Source organism: Atractosteus spatula, chromosome 18 (assembly GCF_055471065.1).
Source record: "Atractosteus spatula isolate fAtrSpa1 chromosome 18, fAtrSpa1.hap1, whole genome shotgun sequence".
NCBI lineage: Eukaryota > Metazoa > Chordata > Actinopteri > Semionotiformes > Lepisosteidae > Atractosteus > Atractosteus spatula.
The window spans coordinates 13,265,732-13,290,069 of NC_142723.1; the positions used below are offsets into that span (position 1 = coordinate 13,265,732).

General features: G+C 42.1%; 1 protein-coding gene across 2 annotated transcripts in view; it reads left to right on the forward strand.

The window, feature by feature from the left end:
- ankfn1b (ankyrin repeat and fibronectin type III domain containing 1b) overlaps positions 1-24,338 on the forward strand; it is a 229,744-nt gene that overhangs the window by 145,322 nt on the left and 60,084 nt on the right. For both annotated transcript variants that reach the window (XM_088936773.1, XM_088936774.1), the window contains one exon: positions 21,377-21,499. In XM_088936773.1, coding sequence (XP_088792899.1) covers positions 21,377-21,499 — 123 coding nt within the window. The remainder of the gene's footprint in view (positions 1-21,376; positions 21,500-24,338) is intronic.

Here is a 24,338-nt window from a genome sequence, read left to right on the forward strand (position 1 = left end):
CGGGGACATTGGCAAAGAATCGGTTTATTGTTCAAGTTCCTGTTTATGATACCAACGCAGCTTAATTAGACTATTTACCAGCAAAAAGAAGCAGCAACGTTTAATGTCACAGAATTTAAAAGGAGATAAAACACAATGATACAGTGTGAATTCAACTTTGAAACCCACTTTTAGATCAAACATCAAACATTCATTCATGTGTCCTTTCAGAAGCTGAAAAACACCACAGTGTGACAGAAGTTCCTTTCTTGATTGCTGTTCAGCGTTACTGCTGGAGTCAGTGTTTTAAAGTTCACTGTTGCTTTTCAAATCGCATGATATGAGCTGTAACTCTGTTGCCATGGATTCATAGTAACAGGTTTTGTAGCAGGCAGTCCTTTGTAGGCCTACTTCCTTGTAACTCTGTCTGTGTTAGGCCTGACATTCTCAAAACTTAAATCAAAAGTAAGGGTGATGTCCAGAGCTCATTGTTCCTGGTTAAAATTCACTCTGATTTTTCTAAATGCCATGATAATAGTTTTAGGTTAAATACCTACTGTACCTCGAGTATTTGTTTTCATTTATGCACAGTTTTCTGGAAACAAGAGGGTTCAGTTATTCTGGAGGTGGAACCAGTAACAGTAACTAAACCAGGATTTGATCTCGCAACCCTCCGATAAAGAGCCCTAATTATCCTTACTTCACAGTGCATTTCCAATTACAAACACTGATTTATAGAAAAGAAAGAAGGTGTGCAACTTGAGCTGTAACATGAATCTTGCACACCATATCTACATTTCTTAATCATGAAACATAATCATTAGCTCTTATGTTTCCCGCAGAAACTCAAACAATAATTAAAAATCCAACCCCACGGTATGTTCTACTGTATCTCAGGACCATTGGGAACTGTATCAAGTGATGCAATGTTTGTCTGTAGCTCCAGCAAGGAATGGAACAGGATTTAATTCATCACCATGGGAACAGGTGGTAGATTGCTCTCAGTTGACTGAACTGGTGCGGTAAAAGAAAAAACACGTTGCATAGGTGGGAAGTAAGACCAATGTGCATCTGTGCTAAAGTATTTGTATATAAATCCCATGAATACACAAGGAGAGTACAGGAAAAAATAGGTGATTAAAAATAACTGATGAATGATGATGAATGACTCATTTTTGTAAAACTCCCAAATTAGTGTTGATAACTGTCATCGTTATCTTTAAAAATTGCACAAGGAAAACTCTGGAATATGAAGCTCTGTCTCCCAGACTATTTGCTTGGTAGAGGAGATACTTTAAGTAAAGTTTATACATTAAGAGTTGACCATAGATGAAAATGATGGGATGGCCAACAGAATACGTCGCTAGATTTATTATTTATGTAAATGTATTTTTATATTTATGTCAAGCTGTTTCCAATCCTGGTGTTCAGAGTGTGTAAGGAAGTGGTAAACCAGAACTGTTGTTTGTACATAGTACTGAACAATCATGCCATATGATTTTTTGAATATTCGTGAATGTTTACAGATTAGGGGAGACCTTTCATTTCTCATTACCCCATTAGATTTTTAGTAGCTAATTGATCCAAGGATCTCATCCAGCCGTTTCTTCAAAACAGCCCAGATAACAGCTTCAACAACATGGCTGGGTAGTTTGTTCCAGACTCTCACAGCCTCCTGCACTTCCTGTTTTCAATGTAGTGCTTTGCTGTTGTTCTTGGGGAAGAGTTTTCTCAGGAAGAAAAAGACAATAGGAACTGGAAAGAATCTTAGATAAAAGGAAGCTCAATATTTGACACTGCATGCTGGTCAGTGGATTAGGTAAATGGTAAGTGTCTCTGTGTTCAAAGTAGTCCAATCATTTTTCCCAGCAGTACCAGATCATTTATTTTGTGATCACTGACAGACTACATATCTTTTTGTTTGTTCTAAACATGTTAGCGGTTAATTTGCCGGGCCCAGTGGGCAGTTCAAAATTGAAAACCAAATATCAGGTGTGCAAAGCTGCACTTGTAAGGGGCTGTTCAAGACGGGTACGAGAAGCTCTGCCTTCAACTTTGATGACTGTGAAAGGAATATGCTAATTCTGAGGGGCCGCAGTAGTTCCTGAGAACTTCCTTCTGTGATCATCAAAAAGCACTCAAAAGCATATGTCCTCGAGCTCTGGCGAGAGATTTCTGTTGATTAAAGGACAATTGTTCCCCTTCCACAAGCTCTGGGATGAGAGCATGCATGTGTTCACACTGCAGAGTGAATCACCCAGCTGACTCACTCCTTTACACTGCGTATTTGTATGTGTGCCAGAATGACATTGTTTGCTGGTTACCCTAACTGTAACAGAGCGTTCTTTCAGGGGCCTATGCAGACAGCACAATCCGGGGAGGAGTGAGGAAAACGCAGGGAAAAAAGCATGCAAAGGGGCTGGAAGGAAAACAGGGGGCCTGTCCAAGGTGCGCTGGCGTTCGGGGGAGGTGTGGCCGAGGCAAACAGTCCAAAGGAGTCCGAGGCAAATCCATGGGTGGTAATAGTCCAAGACCAGGTGATGCAACCTGACGAAGACGAACAAAGTTAAAAGCCGGAGCGGGATCCGGCAGAGGGACGGGGGAATAAAAGGGGGGTCACGGGACCAGACGCTCCCTCATCCCGGACTCAGGAGGTCAGGACGCCGTTATGAAGCCTGTGCCGTCAAGTCGCTCCTGGACTTGCGGATAGGCGGGCTTCTGGGCGTCCATCTTCCAAAGCTGAGCCCAGATTGTCAGGAACGCCTGGCTTCTATAGGACGGGGGGCAGGGACCGGAGGCAGGTGCAGGGGATCAGTAGAAAACTAGGAAGGGCAGGAGCGTCCTTAAGGGGAGGGGTTTAAGAGCGTGACACTAACCACTCCCCACCATGCTTGCAACCCACTGGATTGTGACATTAGACTTTGGGAAGTGCAGGTGGAAGACAGGTGATTAGGGTGGTCTTTCTTTTCTTCCTAAGATTTAGCGCAGGAGAGGTAGAACAAACTGAGACACTGGGGATCGTTGGGGAAACTTCTAATTTAAGATTAACGGTGTAGGAATTAAATTATTTCAGTCAGTAATCCATTTTACTGTCTCCAATGACACCCTGAGCATTTTGGTTTTTGGAGAATGGGAGAGACAGTTATTTATTATTTTTCGTTTTCAATTTGCATTAATGTAAACTCATGGGCCCTATGAAATGAAGTAGGTTGGAATCAGGTCCACTTGCCAGATCAGTTCAGGAATGTCTCAAGGTCTGTGAGTGTTTGACTCAACTGGACACTACTATGGAGCTGAAAATTGGCACCTCTAAAGTGGCACAATGGAAGTGTTAAAGGACTTGTTCTACATTAAGTGGACAGACAAGGTAAAATGTTCAGCATAAAGGTGATATATGCTGTCTGCTTTAGTAGACCACATCAGTAAATGGATTAAGTTGTGTGAAGGGCCAATTTGAAAAGCAAATTGAGAACGGCACCATTTATTTTATTGTTTTTGCCTGGGAGTCTGGATAGGGGCTTTTAACCAGGGTTCATTTTCTTCAAATTAAATCTGTTCTGTTTAGGGTTGGTTTGCATCCTCTGGTCCTGGAATCCTAATTAGACCCGAAGGACTAACAAATGAAATAGATATTTTAGTGAAAAGCAGTCGTGAAGCTGAGGCTTAATAAAATAAAAAAGCTTTATCAGCCCCAGTGGCCAAAAGGTTAATCAAGTATAAAATTCATTGTGGATGTAGTTTAAGTGAGTGATTTACAAGCCTATTAAAAGCTCCAGGAAGCACCTCCTCGTGCTTATCAAATCATGCTAAATCATCTTTCAGTTACAGTTCATCGGGGTCTGAATACATTCAGAGGCTGTTGTCTGCAGCTCTTGCAAGCAAAACAGAGTGAGAAAACTTGATTTGACTTGTTTATCTTGGTGTGAAATTCTAGCAGATGTATTCAAAGACATCTTGAACTATCTGTCAAGAATATAATGCTCATTCCTGGACTGAGGTAATGAGAAGATGGGGACCAGTATTTGGTAGCTAGAAATGACAGGTTGTTTTAACACCTTTGTTAATATAATGGTTTTGTTGGGTGCCAATTGAACACTGATCTTGGCAGTGGTACTTGAGGGTCACAGTCCCACTCTGCATTCATTGCCATGTTAGATCATGTGATAGGAAGGAGGAGTCACACCTTCTGTATTGAATAATCAACCCACTGAAGCTCAGCAGGTGTGAGCCTGGTCAGTACCTGGGTGGGAGACCTCCTGGGAAAGCTGAGGTTGCTGCTGGAAGTGGTGTTAGTTGGGCCAGTAGGGGGCGCTCACCCTGTGGTCTATGTGGGTCCTAATGCCCCAGTATAATGTCAAGGACACTGATAACGCCCCTTATTTCCATCTTCGGAACTGTCCCATGTTAGCAGCCTCGGCCCTTTAAATCTTTTTTTTTTTGTCAGCTGAATGTAAAAAGAGAAACTACATTTTGCGGAAGGTCTCCAGTAACCGCAGGAGAAAATTTGCTTCTCACATGATTAACGTTAATGCGATCACTCAGAGAAGCAATTAACCAAAATAAGATCATGAAATGTCTGACAACAGGTGCTTGCTTATGAATCCAGGCCTAACAATCTGAGACCAGTAACAGAAATTACATTGCGGAAGCCTTAATCTGACTTCTTTTGTGCATTAGCTGGATAAGATCACTTAAATAATAACTACCAAATGGGCTAGATGGGCCCAATGACCTCCTCTGGTTTGAAGGCTTTGATATGTATTTATGGCCTTAGCTGTTTATGGCCTACTTACGCACCCAAAGGCACATTTCTGTGCTTAAACCTGACAAAATATAGTCATTCAAACATGGCCATGATATTCATGATAGTCACATCACAAGAAAGTAATATTTTATGTACCTGCCCTGTACACATTAGTAAGAAACCCATCAGGTGAATAGACTATGTCAGTGACAGGCAATATATAGTTTGAGATGCGTTCCCATCACCCTCCCTAGCCAGAACAATGCCCTGATCACAATCCTTTTGGTAGATAGATAGAGCCATGCAAGGCAGACCTACACACTGATGTCAGTGTCACAGTCCCAGCTGCTATTGTCTATCAAGTCTATTGTAACAAAACTTGTGTGGCTGTTCTACGTATGTGAATTTCCTGTTCAGCCAGCTCATTCTACGTGCTGGGGTTTAACATTTTATTCAGTGGTAGTTCCTGCTATTGTGGCCAGAGCACGTCATTTTAACACAAAACGCAAAGTGGGAACTCATGGAATTCACCACCCAATGAATTCACAATAGTCTTGTGGCACACCACAATAATAATGGTTATCTGACGCGTAAATAAGAAATGAATCCAACCACCAATCTTCCAATTAACTTATAAAGATAGCGACAAACATTAATGAATTGTTCATAACTTGCTTTGGTCTCCATAGTATACACTTTCTGCTATACCATTCTGAACAATCAAACAAGTCAACTTGTTTACAAATTCTTTGTGGTTTGGAAGCACAGTCTCTGTTTATTTGTCATTATGTGGCAGGAAGTTAATTTGACATTAGTCTTTTCATTTCACTGATTACCTTCTCCCTGTATAAATATTGTTTTAAAAAATTAAACAATTGCGCAAATGCTTTTTTGATATTCAGTTTGGAGGTGTAGTTAAGTGAAGTATTGCGTTGTGTTTGTTTAATTTCTTTAATACAAGCAGTATTTAGAGTTTTTTGAAATTGCTTGTTCCTTAGTGTGTACAGTTAATTACTTCTGTTTCTTGCTGTAGGCATTGTAGGGAAGGTGCAAGAAAGAGACAGCGATTGCAGTGATTTATCTTAGAAAGAAGAGTTAGTTAATTGTTCACAAATGAGAATTCACCTGTAGGCCTGTGGTTAGGTAAGACTTCATTACAGAGCTAATGGAAAAGACCAGATATGAATTGATGTGGTATTTTTTTTAAAGTCTGAGTCATCACTTTCTCTCATCTTTGGTCAGTGAATTTTACTACTGTGATTTCTAGCTAATTCTTGTTCTGGAGGTGCAATTAAACTTGTATCTCTTGATGGTGATACTATAATATTTGCTGTTGCTGCAAAGTTTCTCAACACATTTGTCTTCTCCCGAATTGGCTACTGTAACGCTCTACTCACTGGGGTTTCTAAATCCACACTGAACAAACTCCAGTATGTCCAAAATTTGGCAGCTAGAATCCTGACCAGGTCTAGTACAAGTGATCACATCACTCCTATCCTGGAGTCCCTGCACTGGCTTCCTGTCAGGTTTTGTGTCGGCCTTAAAATGCTCATGCTCACCTATAAGGCTCTGCATGGCTTGGCACCTCAGTACCTGCCTGAGCTACTACTGTCCTACTCCTCACCTCGCAACCTTCGCTCTTCTAATTCTGTTCTCCTATCTGTCCCCCAAGCCCATCTACATTGTATGGGTGACAGGGCCTTCTCCTGTTATGCCCCCAAGCTCTGGAACTCTATCCCTAATGATACCAGAGAGTCACCTTCTGTCAGCCTTTACTTAACTGGTCCTGTTATTTATCCCTCTGCTCCTACTGCATTAAGTACCCCCATCTACTGTCTCCTCTCATTGTGTATTCTCATTGTGCATATCTTGTATATGTTTTATTGTTGTTGTTCTGTAAAGTGCATTGACAAGCCACCATTAAAGGCGCTATATAAAATAAAGTTTTTAGTATTATTATTGATTGACTTGTGTATATGGACAATTTACTGATATGTACTGCTTTGTTGAGGGAGGAACAAAAGAGCTGAGTCAGCAAGTGTTTTGCAAGAGTTCAGGGCCCTGTGCTGTATGTTCACAGTTGCCGTGACTACCAAAAATCCTCCGCCAAAAATTGTAGCCTCGGCAGTGTGCTCCCGCAAGCAACGGATACTGACATCCATGTTGGACGCCTTCCCAGTTCTTTCTTGACACTCCAGTTCTGTAGCCGATTAAGAAGGTGATTCTGACAAAAACTCTGTGTTTCAGAGTACCCTGTGTCTCCTTTTGTCGGGACCCATGTGACTGATAGAGTCTCTCAGCCACAGAACATTCCAGATCACCACAGCGGTTTCCAGAGATGACCGCAAGGCATCACGGCATGAGTGTTCACCAAAACAGAAGGATGTGGTGCCTAACCTCTCCCTGCCTCTTTAAAAACGAAGGCCCTTCTTTGGGTCCACTTTGACAGCTTTATTAGTGGAAATCTTCATATTTGTGGATTTGAGACTCTACCAGTTTTGTCTTTAGGTGGTCTGTTTAATTTTTGGTTTCCTTTCGTTGGTTGGACGGCGGTAAAGGTTTCATTTAGCAAAGGCTGCAATGTTAGCAGAAGGTTAATGTGACTGAAGGATCCCAGACTACAGAAGAGGAAATATATTCCTCGATTATTTTTTTCTTCTTCTAATGCATAGGTTTACAATAGCAGGAGAATAAGCAAGCAGCCCACTGAAATTGCTGGCTCCCTGACTTTCTCTTGGAGAGCTCAAGTGGTTGTTTTAAGAAATGGCTGGCCGGTGCTTTTGAAGTGGCTTGGCCGCAGCGCTACTCTGATGTTTCAGAACTTCCTGAGCACAAGCACGGCAGATTATTTCGGCGGCAGAGACTGGAGATTGTTTTGGAAAGGCGCGGAGTCCAATTTTTTTTTCTTTTCCAATTTTATACATTTTCTTTTTCTGACAGGCATGGCCCTTTCCATGCTGTCTTTTTTTTTTTAAAAAAAAAACACAAAATGCGACACCATGCAACGCAGAGCAAAGCGATTGCTAAGAGGCTTAGTTAGTGATATGTGGGATGGCGGCAGTGTTTTACGTAGAGAATTAATGACTTGGGGACCAAATGACTAAATTGTAATAGTAAAAAAAACGGGGAAAAGCATTTTACTTTATTTTGAGGATAAAGAGTCCCACATTTCCCAGTAAGATACCAATTGCAGTTTCACGCTGCTCTAATTTGTTGTAAATAAGATTCTACCAGCAGTTTTGGGTAGTGATAAATGTTTCCATGTTCCACTCTGGAGGGTCGTGAGTTCATATTTCAGGTGAGGATACTGCTGCTGTAGCTGTTAGCAAGGTGCTTTACTGTGATTGATCCCAGAAGTCCAACCTCATCGATTGGTACCCAATTCATGTGAAAGAATACAAATGATTGTAAGTTGCTTTGAGCAAAAGCATTTCAAAATAATTGAATCGATAATAATCTTTATGGCAGAGCCTCAGATTAATTTTTCTGTCCGGCCATGTTATAAACATTTTAAATTGCTCATTTTGATTTTTAATTTTAATCACCGACCCTAGATGCTGCGTTTGACTCATCCGGATCACCAGTGGATTAAATAAATAAAGGATTAAATAAAAAAAAAAGAAATGACCTTTTCTGAGCAACCGTTATAATTCTGCTTTCTAAGCTTGCAAATGACTTATCTGTGAAAAAATACATTCAAAATCCTTTAGGAGTGTCCATACGTCTCTATACATGACCCCATCCAAACACCTACTTCCAATAAAGGCTAGAAAAAAGCATCTGTGAATTTTTGCAGCACTCCCACATAGTTTTTAATTGGTTGGAAGACTAATCCACCTATTGGAGCGCTGAGCTCTTGGTCTTAAGGACTGCTGGTTTGAATTCGGGCTGTGCCGCTCACCAGCTGTGGTTGGAAGACTGGATGGCGTGCAGCTGGTGATGCTTGTATTTATTTTGCTGCCAGAGTGACCCTTGGACTTGGGTGGCAGTGGAGGAAAATGTCAGGAATTTCTGAAAGGAAAGAGTGGGACTGTGCTTGATCACATTTAGGCCGAGGAAGAGCCCCTTTTTAACCTGTGCTTAAAAATCCACCTTCAGCAGTTCAGTTGTGAGCCATTTTAGAACCGTTTCAATTATTCTTATTTTAGACAGTGTCCTCCAGAAAGATGTATTAAAACATATAGAAAACAATCTTCCTCATACTATTTGGTTCTGGAAAATATCAAAGAGCTCTGCTTTAACCATTAGGTTTTGAGCTTTAGTGGAATGACCATTCTAATACTTTATAGGACATTCTTGCTTTGATTTTTAACTGTTTTTTTAATTATCTTTTGTATTATACCTATTTGACCTCATTTCTATTACTGCTAATTCCTCTTTTAAAGTACTTTGATCTTTGTGCATGAAAGACACCTTTTAAATGAAAAAAAAAAAACCAATGATAGGAGCATAAAGAAAGCTGAGCCTGAGGCACGGAGGGTGGAATAGCGCAGATGTGACAGCCATGAAGGTAGCTTTCCTTACAAGTGACTCTGTGCACTTAGGTTTTAGAGTTACGGGAGCTTTGGTCTAAAGGGAGACTCAATTCGCTTTGAGTTGTGGATTCCCAGGGCTTGTCACCAAGGAGTTTCCCTTTCCTAATGAGTAAGGGCGTGGCTATCTGCGCCCCTCACAACATTATGTCATGCCTCAGGCCGCAGACCCTGCCGTTCTTCTCACTTTTGAGACCCGCTGGCATGTTCCCAGCTGTTCCGGCTCCCGTTGACGGGTGGAAACCGCGGCCCTTGAAGTGGCCCTGGTGCGCCCATGGTAACAGGAGCACAGATGGTAAGAAGGCCTGGATGCCGTTTTCACTGCATGGGAATTAAGGAGCCTGCTTCCAAGAGCCCTCTGACACACATTTTCTCACACACCTAAAAGATTAGGTCACCCACATGTGTGAAATCGGGATTTTGAATGTCACTACAACCGACCCCTTCTTAAATGGTGTTTTATTTTGTCCTTTTTTCCCCCCCGGCTTTTATCTTTTCATGATGTAACTCATAGCTGGAGCACGATGTCATCAGTGAAAAGTCATATAGCAAGCAGGCAAGGGAATCCGTCTTGCTCAACTATCCTGTGTCCTGACGGTTTGCTTTTTTATCCTCTTATACAGTCAGTTGGCATCTAACCTGCCAATGGTCTTCATGACTTGTTGCTTTTCTTGTCCTTTTGTTACTGCATTTGGGTGCCATGGAGGCACAGTGGTTAGCATTGCTACCTCTCAGTGCTGGGGCCCTGGGTTCAAGTCCTGGGGTGCTGTCTGTGTGGAGTTTGTATGTTCTTTCCATGCTGGTATGGATTTCCTCTGACTGCTGTTGTCCTCCCACAGTCCAAAGACAAGCTGGTAGGTAAACTGGCTTCAGGAAACATTGGCCTTGGTGTGGGTGTGAGTGTGTGTGTATCTGCGTATGTCCTGCAATGGGCTGATGTCCCCATCCAGGAAGTTTCCTGTCTTGAGCCCATGGCTTGCCAGCATAGGCTCTGGCTGTCCTGCAACCCTGTATCTGATAAAGCAGTTAGAAAATGGACTGGGGGGGATGTTACAGTACTTTCAGATTCTTCCCAGGTAGAAACTAAACTTATAACCCGCTTTGTGAAAGCCGAAGACAACCACTTTGAGTTTTTTTATTCTTTTTTTAAAAAAAAAAACCCGATTGCACGCCAGCATGAACAGATCAAAACATCTCTGTACCTTAGCATGCAGGGAGAGGACAAAACGCTTTCTTTTGCACTTGTGGAATATTTCCTCTGACTGGAATAGATTGCAACTCTTTGGATAGATGTTTCTGAAAGTCGTTTAAACAAATCCCCTCATCCAAAGTGAGCTATGATCTTCCAATATCCAGGATTGACCTTGAAGCATCTCTTCAGTCTGTTTCTGTGCCGGTGGGTTTATAATATTGATGAACAGGTTAATAGTCATGATCGTAGGATACCCGAAACACCCATGCTTTTAGATACGTTCAGTCAACTTTGAGATCGGCAAGACTCCATTGGATGCAAATAACATGCACTCCATCAAAAGCGTTAAGTGTTTCCTGATATTGCGTCCTGGGCATATTACAGAGTATGTGTGAGCTGGGGATTCCCCTCCCCAAAAACATGCCCCCAGCCCCTCCCCTTCTCCAGCACTGGGCTGAGTCCAGCATCTCTCCGCGGTTCCCTTCCAGCACAAATAATCCCCCGTCTGCAGACACAGCCCTGATTGGAATCTTGACGCCACAGTTGTGGGCTTCAGAAAGTGGGGTGTCGTGTCTGCGCGCTGTACCAGAGCCACAGATCTGTCTGTAAACAAAATACCAGAATATTTCGACAGGCCGCCCCCAAGCCGGGGAGGGAGTGTGCCACACAGAGCAGCTGTCAGTTTCTGCATTTTTCGGCAGTTTTGCCCTCGTTCTCCGGGATTTGTTTGTTTTTTTGTGGATTTGTTTTCCTTAGCGTAGCAGTAAGGCCAAACACCCCCCCCCCCCCCCCACCATCCCTTTCATTTCATTTTCTAGCTCGAGCTCAAGTTCAGCCAAAAGAAAAAGAAATAAAAAACAGGCTTGTTAAATGCTCCCCTCTCCACACACAGAAAAACAGTTACCTATTTGACTGTCTGTTTCGCAAGAAGATATAGCAAGAAATACAGCAAGGAGCCAATAAGTGCGATGAAGTCAATACCTTTGATACCTTACAGAGAAACGAGATCTGTAAGTAGTCTTTGTAACTTATCCCGTTTTTAAAACCTAGACTCTTTTATTACAAAAAAGGCGACCCACATACTGTCGCGGTACCTGAGACAGATGGAAGTTATTAGCTCAGTAACAGTCTCTGATAAATCACGATGGACCAGACTTTCTGCACTCATAGACAATTAAGGAGAAACAATTGCGCCTCTGATACAGTATGTTCATTGTGCTTTCACATTGTAAAGAAATGACATCTTCTCTGTGTGTATATCACTGTGGAATATCACTGAATTTAAACCTGAGCTAAGTGGATTTGTCCTCTGGGAATTTAGATTAAATAAAGATAATTCATCAGCTTTGTTCATTTTTATTGGAAGGTATTGTATGACCTCCTGCCATGAAAAATATAAGCCTAAACTATCATGAATAAAATCTGTGCCTGTCCTCATGTTTTTGTGAATTGTTCTGGAACCCTGTTGCACCTTAGAGAAAACTGCATTAAATTCCACAAGATGAAAAGGTACTGGAAACACATCCTATGTGTTAATCTCTGTGACTTGTCAAAGCCAATGAAGTTCCTTTGTTACAGGCTGGAGGTGATTAATTAATGGTGCTAATTGTGAGCTTGCCTATGCCGCACTGTATAATAGCTGCTAAATTGAGCTGTTTCCGGAAGCCAGGCTTAGATTATTATCTCTTTTAGTGAGAGGGAAAACAGAAAACGTTTTTGTAGAAGCATTGCATAACACACAGAAAATAATCAATCTCCTGTTTTCTCCCACTGCCCAGAGACATACAGGCAGGTTAATTGGCTTTTGGGAAATTGGCCCTGGTATGAATGTGTGTGTGTGTGTGTGTGTGTGTGTGTGTGTGTGTGTGTGTGTTGTGTCTCTGCTTGCTATGGTCTGGCATCCCATCCAGAGTGTTCCCTCTCTTGCACCCATTGCTTGCTGGGATAGGCTCTGGCTCTCCCGTGACCCTGAATTGGATAAAGCAACCCCCCCAAAAAATTGTTTATATTACCTGCGTTTCGGTATTTGTGACTGAGCGTTCCTTTGCTGTTTTGAACACACTGCAGCCATTCCGCCGCTAGTTAACTGATCATCAACGTGTTTTGAGAACATTCCAGATCTTCCGGCTACAGGAATATGATATTTCTGGCAGAACAAATCCAAAAATAAGGAAGCAACAAATTATCTTAAAACATCTGTACACTCCTGTACATAATCAGCCATGGTTCTTGATAATCATATAACGTGAACATAAACAGCTGTAGAAAAGAGCCCATAGTAATTACAGTACACTTTAAGTTCAGTGTCTGCTCAGTTTTATTTAATTTGATACAGGGTGTGTTCTAAAACGTATACCAAGCTTTGAAACGTATACCAAACAGTTTGAAATCCATTGGAAACTGCATGCAAAAGGCATACCTTCTCCTTGTTTTTCAGATCGTAATAAAATCGTTTCGCATTTGAATCTCGTGGCTGTGGAACTGAAAAGCTTTTAATTTTAGTAGTTAAATATTTTCGGGATGGGCTGGAGGATGGACTCCAATAATTTTATGTTTTCGTTTTTGTTGGCAGGCACGAGCAACAGCAATCATTGAGGTTAAATCAAAACCTCACCAGTCTTCTGTCTGAAGCCCACAGTTTCTTTCCTGTTGCGCTGCCAACAGATTTCTCTGATATTAGAGCGTGTAGTACAGAACGCTTGAGGTCTATAGTCTGTTGCATTTGCATCCACTGTTCCAAACTGGTCTAGAACTGTTGAGCTTCCTTTCTCCTCTTGTGGGTTTGAGGGATGAGCCTTGTACAGCCTTGAGCTATAAAAGACATGGGCTACAGAAATCAGAACAGTCTGTTTTCATTCTGATCATGTGTCCATGCTAATGACCTACAGAGCCCAGTTCCATTGTCTGCTGAGCACCGTCAGGAATCCAGTGACTTCAGAGCTGTTTCACTGACTTCAGATATTCTGGTTGTAACTCCAAAAGTGCTTCCCTCATGTATATGAATTAGACATGAATTATACCCCTCTATGAATTGGCTTCATCCCTCTGTTCTCCTCCCCACTGATAGCTGATGTGTGGTGAGCGTACTGGTGCACTATGGCTGCCATTGCATCATCCAGGTGGGGCTGCACACTGGTGGTGGAGGGGAGTCCCCATTACCTGTAAAGCGCTTTGAGTGGAGTGTCCAGAAAAGCACTATATAAGTGTAACCAATTATTATTATTATTATATTGGCTGAAGCCAAGAGAACACCTTGCTTACAAAAGAGCAAACAGTAAGACAAGACCACCTTTGCCACAGGTGCAACAGACAAAGCACTGCCCTGCAACACAGAACGCTGCTTTGATATAGCAAATGGTTTCAGAGGGGCAGTAGCACTGAGCCTTCATGCCAGTGTGTTCTAGTGCCACTCATGTTGAGCAGCCCAGCTGTTATTCCTTTTCTGCTACCGGAGGACAGTCAGTCAGTAACTGTACTAAAGATCTTGAGGGCCCACAGTATTGAATAGCCAAGAAGAAGGGAATGTTGTTTGAAATGGAAGATGTATAAAACGTTTTTCAATGTATAAGATAAGATCACTTTATTGGCCATATACAGTTTCTTGCATTAGGAATTTGTCTTTTCACATACCCCAGCTTGCTCTCCATGAGACACACAGACAGGGAGAGACGCTTGGGGTCAGAGCACAGGGTCAGCCATTTATACAGCACCCCTGGAGCAGCTGGGGTTAAGGGCCTTGCTCAGGGGCCCAACAGAGTAGGATTCCTCTGCCGGCCACAGGATTTGAACCGGCAACCTTCCAGCCACAGGCACAGTTCCTTAGGCACAGTGCCTCCGCTCCGCCGTATCTGCACTCCTGGTCACGTTAAAAGCAGTTGTGTGTGTGTGTACGCAGGGGCATGCAGCTCATGCATGAATAGGAATGTATAGCTAAAATGTAGGGCTAAACCCGTTTCCCCCAACAAGGGAGATGCCTGTAGAATACTTTGCAAAGCTTCATCAATGTTGTGCACGGTTTCCAGTGGCACTATAGCGACACCCCGGATTTAGGGCTGGGAGAAGAGATTAGAATGATTAGATTAGCCGGCTCATCTTCTAGTCAGAGAGTCGGGCACAGTCGATGGCGAGAGAGGAATCCGAGGGGTAGGGCAGTTTTTTCTAACTTTCCCACGCAGAAAAAAAAAAGGATTGCTGAATTTGTGAAGGGTCGAGCAACAGGCTTACATCATCTCTCCTGCCATCATTTCTGATGTCATCTGGAACAGCTGCAGAGCAGGAGCTGGCTGGGGATGGAGCCCAGTAACCAGATAGCGCGCCTGGCACGGTGCCTGCCTTTACCGAAACCAAGAGCTTGCATCTCCCCACCCCTCCCTGTAGATTTTCACGTGCCCCTTTCTCAGGCTGGTTGACCCTAGCTGGAGCGCTTGTTTCATGACTTTCAGGACTCAGCTGTTATTGCCCACTTGTGAACCCAGGAGAGCACACCCTGGTGCTTGATCTTGAAGGCCAGCGTCTGAAGGGTTGCATTGCATCAGATTTTCTAGGTTTTGTAACAAAATATTAGCAGCTTAAGACTTGGTTGACTTTAATCTAAACACACAAGCAGTTTCTCTAATCAGACAATTAAGAGCTCAGTAGGGAAATAAAATTCTAAAGCCCTCAAGCACCGGTGATCATCTCCAGTGATCTAGTTTCTGATCTTTTTTAAAGGTTACTTTTGTCTTTAGGATCAAATTTCCATTCAGTATCTCTTCTTCAAAGCCTTTCGTTTGTAAGTCCATTTTACTTTATTTCTGTTTTTGCTCCTTGCTTCTGGGCCTGTAGGGGTTGTGGGAGAAGGGTTACAACGGAAAGCCTTCTAATGGCTAAGACATTTGAATGGCGAGCAAAATAAACCAAAATTGCTGAGAGGGGATTAGGGAGGATCGTGATGTAAACCTGCAGGCAGTAAAGCAGATGGCTTCAGTCCTGATGACCCGGCTTCTGATATTACGTGTCATGATGCTCCTGTACCTGCAGTTAGCCATTTCTATCATCCTGGCTAGAACCTATCTTTCTCACATTTCAGATGCCACAGTCCTTCATCAATCCACTTATGCTTAACTCTGGAGAAAGTGAGAGATGATAGCAGCATCACTAAGGACAACAACATCCGATTCCCCTATAATTCATATTCATCCATAGGAGGTGAAGGATTGGAGCAGGCGAGACCAATCTTGTTACTTTTGATTCCATTGCAAGTCTTTGCACCACCTAATCTTCAGTTCAGCATCTGAGATAATTAAGCAATTAAGGCTCAATCTGGTCATTAATTTACAACAGGCAATGTCTTGTAATGGCATAGAGAGTCAGTGCCATTCCATGGCTGATTCTTGAAGGAAAGTGTGCTCAGCAATGATTGTTGTTCTTCCTCTTCTTCATTTTCCTTATTTTCTAGCTCTGTGGAAGAAGACTCCTGGGTTCTGGGGAGAAAAAAAAAATAGGAACAAAGCTGGCAGACATGCCCAGCGACGCTAATCAGATTTAACACTTTACAACAGAACCACTGCCAGACGTAATCTCCCATCAATTAGACTGCCATCTGAGACTCATTTGACACTTTTTCAGATGATTCATGTTGGAAAATATGCTTTTTGTTGTTTAAATCAAACGGTGTTCTGGAGTCAGTTATGGGGTAGTTATTGTTCCAAAATCAGTGGTGGTGGGGGCTCAATTAGATAAAATGAGCAGGGCAGCAGAAATAAAAAAGAGCAAAATTAAACCAGAGACCCCACGGATGTGTCTTTCAAATGAGGAGGGGAGGCTGACTGTGATCAGGGGAAAGAAATCCAAAGGCACTTTGTTTGCTTTATTAATGAGGGCGCTTGCAGTTATAACCCGACGCTTGCTGGCTGGCGTGGATCAGTTACTCTCATGTCTTTGTAAACGTCTGTTTTCTTTTCCCGCTGCCCAAGGTTGTCCTTCGGTGGCGATTTGGCTACAGCCCAGTCGGCACTGTGAGCACTTCCGCTGACAGCTCAGTGAGGAGAATTGCAGTCCTGACCTGGACCACCCCTGTCACTAGGTCCTGGGACAAGGCCAAGCCACACTGCCAGATCGTGTGGTGGTTCTGTGATGTGGCATAATGCCCGCCAGGGGTTAAGCTACCCTAAGCCGGATTTTAGAACAGCTTGCCAGAGCCAAAGAGCTCAAAAGAAGGCCTGTACATAACCGCATGTTACTGCTAGCCCAGCAGTGGCCAGCCCTGTTCCTGGAGAGCCACAGAGACCACAGGTATTGTAGGGTCTCCATAAATCATCAGCTGCTGAATTACCTGCAGCTGAAGGGTCATTTTGAACAATGAAATCCTTTAATAGAAACAAATTAGTTATCAGGGGCTTGGGGTAGATTGAAACCCAGACTTTGTGGCACTAGAGATGTGTTTTGGCCATTTCTGTTTTTAATTTTTGACGACGGGGACTCAACCCTACAACGCTAGAGTACGCACCTCATTAGAAATGGAATGGCACAATCTCCTTTTTTTTACATTTGAGTGACCAAGGGGTCTTTCTTTTAGTTTGGAAAATTCACAACATTCTGTTTGCTAAATGCCCACCCAATTCGAATTGCTAAATGTTCTAAAACTCAGATCCCCGGCAACAATTATTGTACTTGGGAGAGAAGGAAGCACGTGGACATGATCCTCTGTGAAGCTCCTTGTTGCAGAGCCAATTCATTCGTCATTTGACAAGGTGTGAGCTTCACAGCACCTACCAGGAACGTTTTATACATACTGGGGGAGTAGCATTGCTCTGAGTAACGTTACCTGCTGGCTAGGGTGTCAGAAAGTTGCAGTAATGCAGCTTTTTCCTGGAAAGCCCTGGCTGACCAATTCCAGCCCTACCTCTAGAGCCTTGGCTGGCATATTCCAACCCTACCTCTAGAGCTCTGGTTTATTTATTCCAGCCCTGCCTGCAAAGGAAGGCTAACTTATTTTAACCCTACCACTGCAGACTCAATGATAATATATTCCAGGCCTACATCTACACCTGAAGCTTACATATTCTAGCCCTTCCTCTAAAAACCTGGTTGATTTATTCCAGCCTTACCTCTAGAGCCCCAGCTGGTTTACTTCAGTCCTGCCTCTAGAGCTAGGGCTAGAATAAATCAGCCATGGAATATATTATGGAAGATTATTTTATTCTGACTGGGCACTCTGACTCTGTCTCTTTCTGCTAGTCCAAGTGTGTTTTTAGTTCTGTGCTGCTGACGTGTTCTACACCTAGCCAAATAAAATGGAACCATAAACTTGATCAAGGAATTTAAAAGACAGTTGGCCAGTTTCATTCATGACCCAGGGATTGGGGTTTCACATTGCAGAAATGTGTAACTTGTAAGTGTTCAAGCCATGGGTGTGGAGCAAGGGCTGCATTGATGCATCCAATGGGATATTTGTAACCACGTGATCAGTGATATTTATGGGAATACCTTCCAGAGCAAAGTGACAAGTGGAAAAGGGGTATCACACTTAAGTGAGGTAGAATCTTGTGCCTCTCTTCAGCTGAATAATTGTACAGGTACTATGGCTCATTTTGATTTGTCAGCATTTTTAACTGAGATTAATTCTGTGAATAACTAAACACATTATATTGATTATTACGAGGGCAATATACAGTATTCGAACAATCCGAAATATAAACAGAATGTAGATCTTGAACTTTTCTGGACTTTAGTTTAAAGCTTTGACAAATGAAAAAGGATGCCCCTTTTTATAACAATGGCACTGATACACAAAAACGCTACCAGATCTTAGGCCATGGACATGTACAGTAGAATGCTTTTTGCAGCATATTTTCTTACCACATCTAGAGGCATGGCTGAATGTGTTTCATAATCAGCTCGAATTTTTGCAGTTGAAAAAATGCTTTCAAAATCCACCACATCATTTCAAATGCAACCAGGCTACAATTACCGAGCAATCAAAACCCAATCCTCAAGATCACTTAACCAAGGAATTACGGAGCCTGTACTCCCACCCGGAGCTTCCTCATTCGACCCCTGCTCCTGATCGGAGCTGGGAATGATGTGGCAGTGATAGTAATCCTCAGAATACCCCAACCGCCGAGGCTAAACACAACTCTCCATGGAAACTAAAACATTTTTTGGCTTGGTGTGGGAAGAGGCCTGCGTGAGTCATGCGCCCTTCTTTTTAATTCTTCTTTATTAAAATGGAAACAAAGTCATTTGTTTAATTAGGTGTGAATAACGTGATACAATGTGTCAGCCTGTTCCCAACTCTGTATTTCATGGAGCGTAGAGTCTTGTGCTTTTTTTTCGTGGCTAGAAAGTGTTTTAGCATCAATATTGTTGTTGTTTCCACAAGTAGTATACTTTTCTTATTCCAATTTCTGCTGGTGGTGTTGTTATTAACATTCTTAGTCATTCAGCTCGCCTTAATCAAAATGCTAGTTCCCTTGTGCATTGCAAAGAAGATGCCACAGCTACTTCAGTAAAGGGTTTCCATATATAATTTAGTTACCCGCATGAGTTCAAGAAATTGTAGTTTGAAAAAAAATATCTACCAAAGGTATGTCTAAAAGGAAACAGACATCTTTAAACTGGAATGTATTTCAAGCTGGAAGTACTATCTTTCAGTCTTGAGACAAAAATCATTTCCTCACCACCATCTGTCAGGGAAAACTTCCCTTGACTTCCTTTTCCCAGAGAAGAGGGCTTTTTTGGAATCAAAAGGTGCTGTGCTCACTCTCTTCCCCCCTTTCAATCTGGAAGTGGGCAGCTGGGCTCAGCTCTGCGAGTTTGATTGGAAGCTTACACAGGGCCGGATTTTGGTGTTCGTAGGCCCAAGGCACTTTCATTCCGAAATGCGCAAAAAGAGGGGTAAACGCCAGTTGAATTACTTCGATTGGCACGATGCACTTTAAACTATTCTAATGCTAAACCACGTGACTGATGGAGCGAGTCGAGCGACCATCACTTCGATACTTCTAGCTTCTAGAACAGCCGCTGGATAGCGTATGATTATTGATTTAAATTAAAAATTTCGTACTATGCCTACAATGCCTAATAGGAAATCCGGCACTGAGCTTACAAGATTGCTGGAACTGAAGTAAGTTTTATACAGCTCTCACTGGTATCTCACATCTTCCTGAAGTGACTGCTGTGCAACTACCAATAGTCACTCCCCGGCAGTGATGAGCCATTTGTGTGTTAACATTTAGGGGATATAACCCAGGCCTGAACCAGCTAAATATGGATTATAGTGCCCAACTTGTTGTCTGAGGGCGACTTTATTTGTTGAGACACAGAAACACAGAACTCATTTTTGGGTTTGAAACCAATTCTGAATATTTTTCAATTTTAAATATGTATTTCATTTATTGGCTAGTTTTGTTTTTTTTTTTTTTTTTCCCCAATTGTTCAGCATCTAGGAGAACGGCTCTATTGGTGTTGTGTGAAATGTTCCCATGAAGACCGTTTCTACAGATTTAAGTGGAATGAAAAGCTCGGATTGGTTTCGGTTGTACTATTCCTATTCCAAAGTTATTCCAAAGACATTTCCAGCATGTTGTCTGAAAAAGGTTGATTAAAATAATGTTTTTTTTCTATGACATGTTCTTAACTAATAAGATTAAAGTTGTGAAATGAATAATAATGTAAGATGTGGTTATGGAAGTAAACACTGTCTGGTCTCAGGTCAAGGTCATATTTCTATCCTGGCTTTGAAGCACACAATTGGCTTTTTATAGGCTTTTAAATTCGTATATTTTTACTTCTTCTGTAAACACAGAATGCCAATGGGAAAATAGCCATCAGTTTGTCTTTGGCATCTCATCTGCTTCCACATGACATTTTAAAAATACTTCCCCAGAATTTCTGATGAATTCTAGCATAATATTTAGGGAATATCAAGTTACAGTAATATCCTCAACACCACACCCCCCCCCCCTTCCCCAGTCTGTGATTAATGACTTAAATTAATTTCATTTGCTGGTTGTGGATATAACAGAGATGGTCTTAGAATTGTAAATTGTTGCCATTAAAACCAAATATAACTGAGTGGAAGACACTAATGGGCTGAAATTAACAGAACGTTAGTTCTGTCGGCGTCTGAGCGTAAGCACTTGGAACATTTGTGCAGCATTCTGCTAATTGTGCCTTAGAGAATCCACAGTGGATTTGAAGCCATTATCTGAAAGTGTTACTTCTGAAAATGTAGAACAGAAAGGACACAGAGTGTTACGTTTTTTAACCAATCACAAATCTTTCAAACTGCAGACCAGAGCAGAAAAACATCTTAGTCCCTCTATTGGTAATAAGGACAGTCAGAATTTATAAAGATCTCCCACTTAAAAATGTATTGAGGCAATCGCCTTTCACCACGTTCTTTAAAGCTCTTTCTAGATGAACTTTTAAAAGCACTAATTGGATTTGTCCAACTTTGATACATTTGTCAAGACAATCAAAGTATAGGCTATGTGGATCCTGTGCAGAAGTTCACCTGCCTAAAAATAAAGTCACAGAAGTGTCTGATCACCCAAACAATAATCAATACTCTCTAGGTACACTTACTGTTTAGTCCATTGCTCTTCAGTGCATTAGTGCTTTGTCCATTTAACCCTGCACTCCTGTCTCTCTGTCACGTCTTAAATTGCTCTCCTGGGATGAATAAAGCATTTTGAATTGAATTCATATCTTATTGTGTGTGGAAGAGGTGGTGAGGTGGAATGGGCCATTTTGTCTCACTTATTCTTTTACTGTGTTGAGAGCTGCCTTTATCATTGATCATTCGTTTTGGGAAGAAATGATTTCGGAAAGGCACAGAAATGTAAAGGAGACGCTTGAGGGTGTTTACGCGAGTGGAATGCCAACCTGCTTTTCCTCAATATTGACGCTGGCGTAATGGGGTCTTGTCTGTGCTTCCCCTCACAGGCCGGAGTCTGGGATCTCCAAGTTCACCCAGCGGCTCTCCCTGAAGGACCGGCAAACCAAGCCGGAGAAGACAGGGGGAGAGAGGCCACCACCCTACCGGAGACGGTCACTCAGTCTGGACTGGTAAGGAGAAGCCTCCTCTCGCTACTCTTGCTCAATCTTATCTTACAATGGGGATGTATGTACAGCAAACCAAAGATGGAGTAAACTTCCTCATACTCTTTTAGAATGTGTTAAAATGATGCCAAAATGCCAAGGTCAGAACAGTACAGCACATCTCTTAAAGGCCTTGTGTGTCACGCGCACTGTGATGTAGACAAAATTCAGCTGACTCTTTGCAATAGTGTGCTACAGTTGCCTCCCAACATCCAACTTCATAACATATTAGAAAATCCCACCATGTCAACCTGAGTAGAAGTTAACTTTTGGGAGCTAAGGGTTTTTAAGTCCACCCTCTGGATACACAAGGGGAGAATCTCAAAGCGATTTGTATGTACGGTCGTTCATCATGAAAGGAAAATAAAACCCAGGGTAAACAACTAATAAAGAAGATTTATTTTAGGATTCTTCTGTTTCAGTATTTATCATAAGCTTCCAATATGTTTTAAGTGAAGCAAATCATATTTCACGCCCATGCACAGGCAAAAGGGACAGAGAAAACCGTAATTAAACCAGTTGTCGCTGAACGAGTGCAGAAGGAAGACTAATAAGAATTAAAAGCTCACTGTGAGGTTTCATCAAGACTCGATGGGATCCTAAAAAAGAGCTGGTCTGATAGCAACCGTCTCTCTGCTTTTGATACCCAGCCAATCTACAGAGTTTCTAGTTGTGAATGAGCTTCCTGATTCCCTGGGTTCCCTCCAAAACTTGTTTGCTCTCTCTTTGTCATTCTCCTAGTTTATTTTATTGGTCAGTTTTGACAAGCATTAATGCTCTCATTAAACTCTTTTATTAACGCAGTCCCAGAGGCTGCTGTGGGGTTGTGGTGTTCCTGAGAGGGCCTGTCTGCCTTCAGATGATCAACGTCAACATAGTTCTGCAACACCAGCTCACCTATGCTTGTAAGAGTCCAGGTTTGGCTGAAACAGGGACTTTGAAACTGCCTTTCACCAGTAGCTGTCTTCTTCCTCACATCTGAATCTTTCCCGCTAATCAGCCTCTGTGCTTACTCTTTGGGACTCGGAGTGCGCCAATTCAGGATTTCCTCCGAGAAAAAGCTGTGCGCCATTAGCACAAAAACACTCACAGAAATGAGAAATAGAAATCCTGTAATTCTGCCCAGGAGTCTGATTGTAGGAACTACACAGAACGGGACAGTGAGCGCAGCATGGAAACTCACTAAACCTGACCATGTAAGAGTAGCACGAGCCTGTGGAGGATTGTAGCCCTTAAATTGAGATCTACAGAATAAAGGCTCTGCCTTAGGGTACCACCTACAATTCCTTGCTTTACATTTTTTGAATGTCCAAAACCAACCCCAAACTAGCCCAAAACTAAGACGGAGGCTGTTATAAAATCAACTTATTTTGTATGCCTCATTTTATGTCGGTTTCCATGTCCACTAATATGGCTGTCCTGCCTGGTCAGTACTAGGCTTTCTGTAATAAACCGTAACCTTTTAAATCCCTCAAGGGGCATTCAGAAACTTTAGCATTACAATTTGAGATGTCTTGTTTTATGGTGTGGACTATAATTGTAAGAAGGTTGAAAATCTTTGTCCCCATTGCGCTGAGAAGAATTTCACAGTGGACCAAAGAGGCACGTTACTCTATATGGATCTCTGCATTCCTGTGGGTTTGGCGGAATGATTCCCTCGCAATTCCATGCCAAAGGTGACTGCACACACGTTTGGAATTTGTGATTGGCAGGTGGGTTGAAGTTTTGATCTAATCCGGGCCTTTAGTTGTAAGCCTTTATATTGTACGAACAATATAAAATCCTTTTTTGATTGCAAAGATGTGTAAGGCATGTTCTAAATCACATATAGATAATTAACAACCACAGCAGGCTCCCAACACAACACATAACGTTATTTAAACCAAGAGATCAATTCGCTTGTTTGTGTAAATGAGTTCAAAAGAAGAAATGTGATTCAATTAGATAAAATTGGATGATGATGACGGTACACTTGTGCTAGATTAACCTGTTTAACTCTTAATCAAAACAGGAAGTGTGTCTCTGGTCAGACAAGATGTTTTATTCATTTAGGGGAAAAAAAGAATCTCTTAAATGAATAAACTTTTGTGTAAAAAAACATTTTATTACCGTTTTGAATACAGCTAAACACAACAAAGAAAATACAAAACACTTCTAAAATGGAAGTTCACAGGAAGGAAGAAAGGGATAATTAATCAAATTCCAATTACAAGGAAAAGTATCTGACCCCATCGTTGCGGTTTTCAGACTAGTAGAGTGGAGAGAGTGGAGACATCCTTCTTTCCATGAGAATAACTTCTGCAAATGGAGGCCACCAGGTGCAATTTAGGGTGCACAGCTTCCACCTATTCCCATTAAATTTCTGGCTAGAGTTAGGCTCACAAATAATAGACATCGTGCCCGAAGATTGATGGTCACCTGGGAATCACCATTGTGCCCCAGCATTTCCACCAGTGACATCCAAAAGCACATGAGTCATGTATATTCAAAAGTGCTGTCTGATCCTAAATCATGTGTAGAGGGGTAAAGAGTACTTCTGGAGTGCATTTGTGCTAAGCTTTTAGAGAAAGCGAAGGTGTTGTCCCAATCAAGAAATGTCATCTGGTTTGTCTAGTTCTCTGTCCTATATAAGGATAAGTGGGACAGGGACATATTCATATTCAGGGATATATTCTTTGATCCATAGCTTTATAACATCATCTGTTCCCCAAATTGTGCATGGGTAAGGAGAGTAGTCCTACAGAAGACACAAAAACAGTGGCACAGCTGCAATTAGTGTTGATGATTGAACACAAACTTGGCAGTC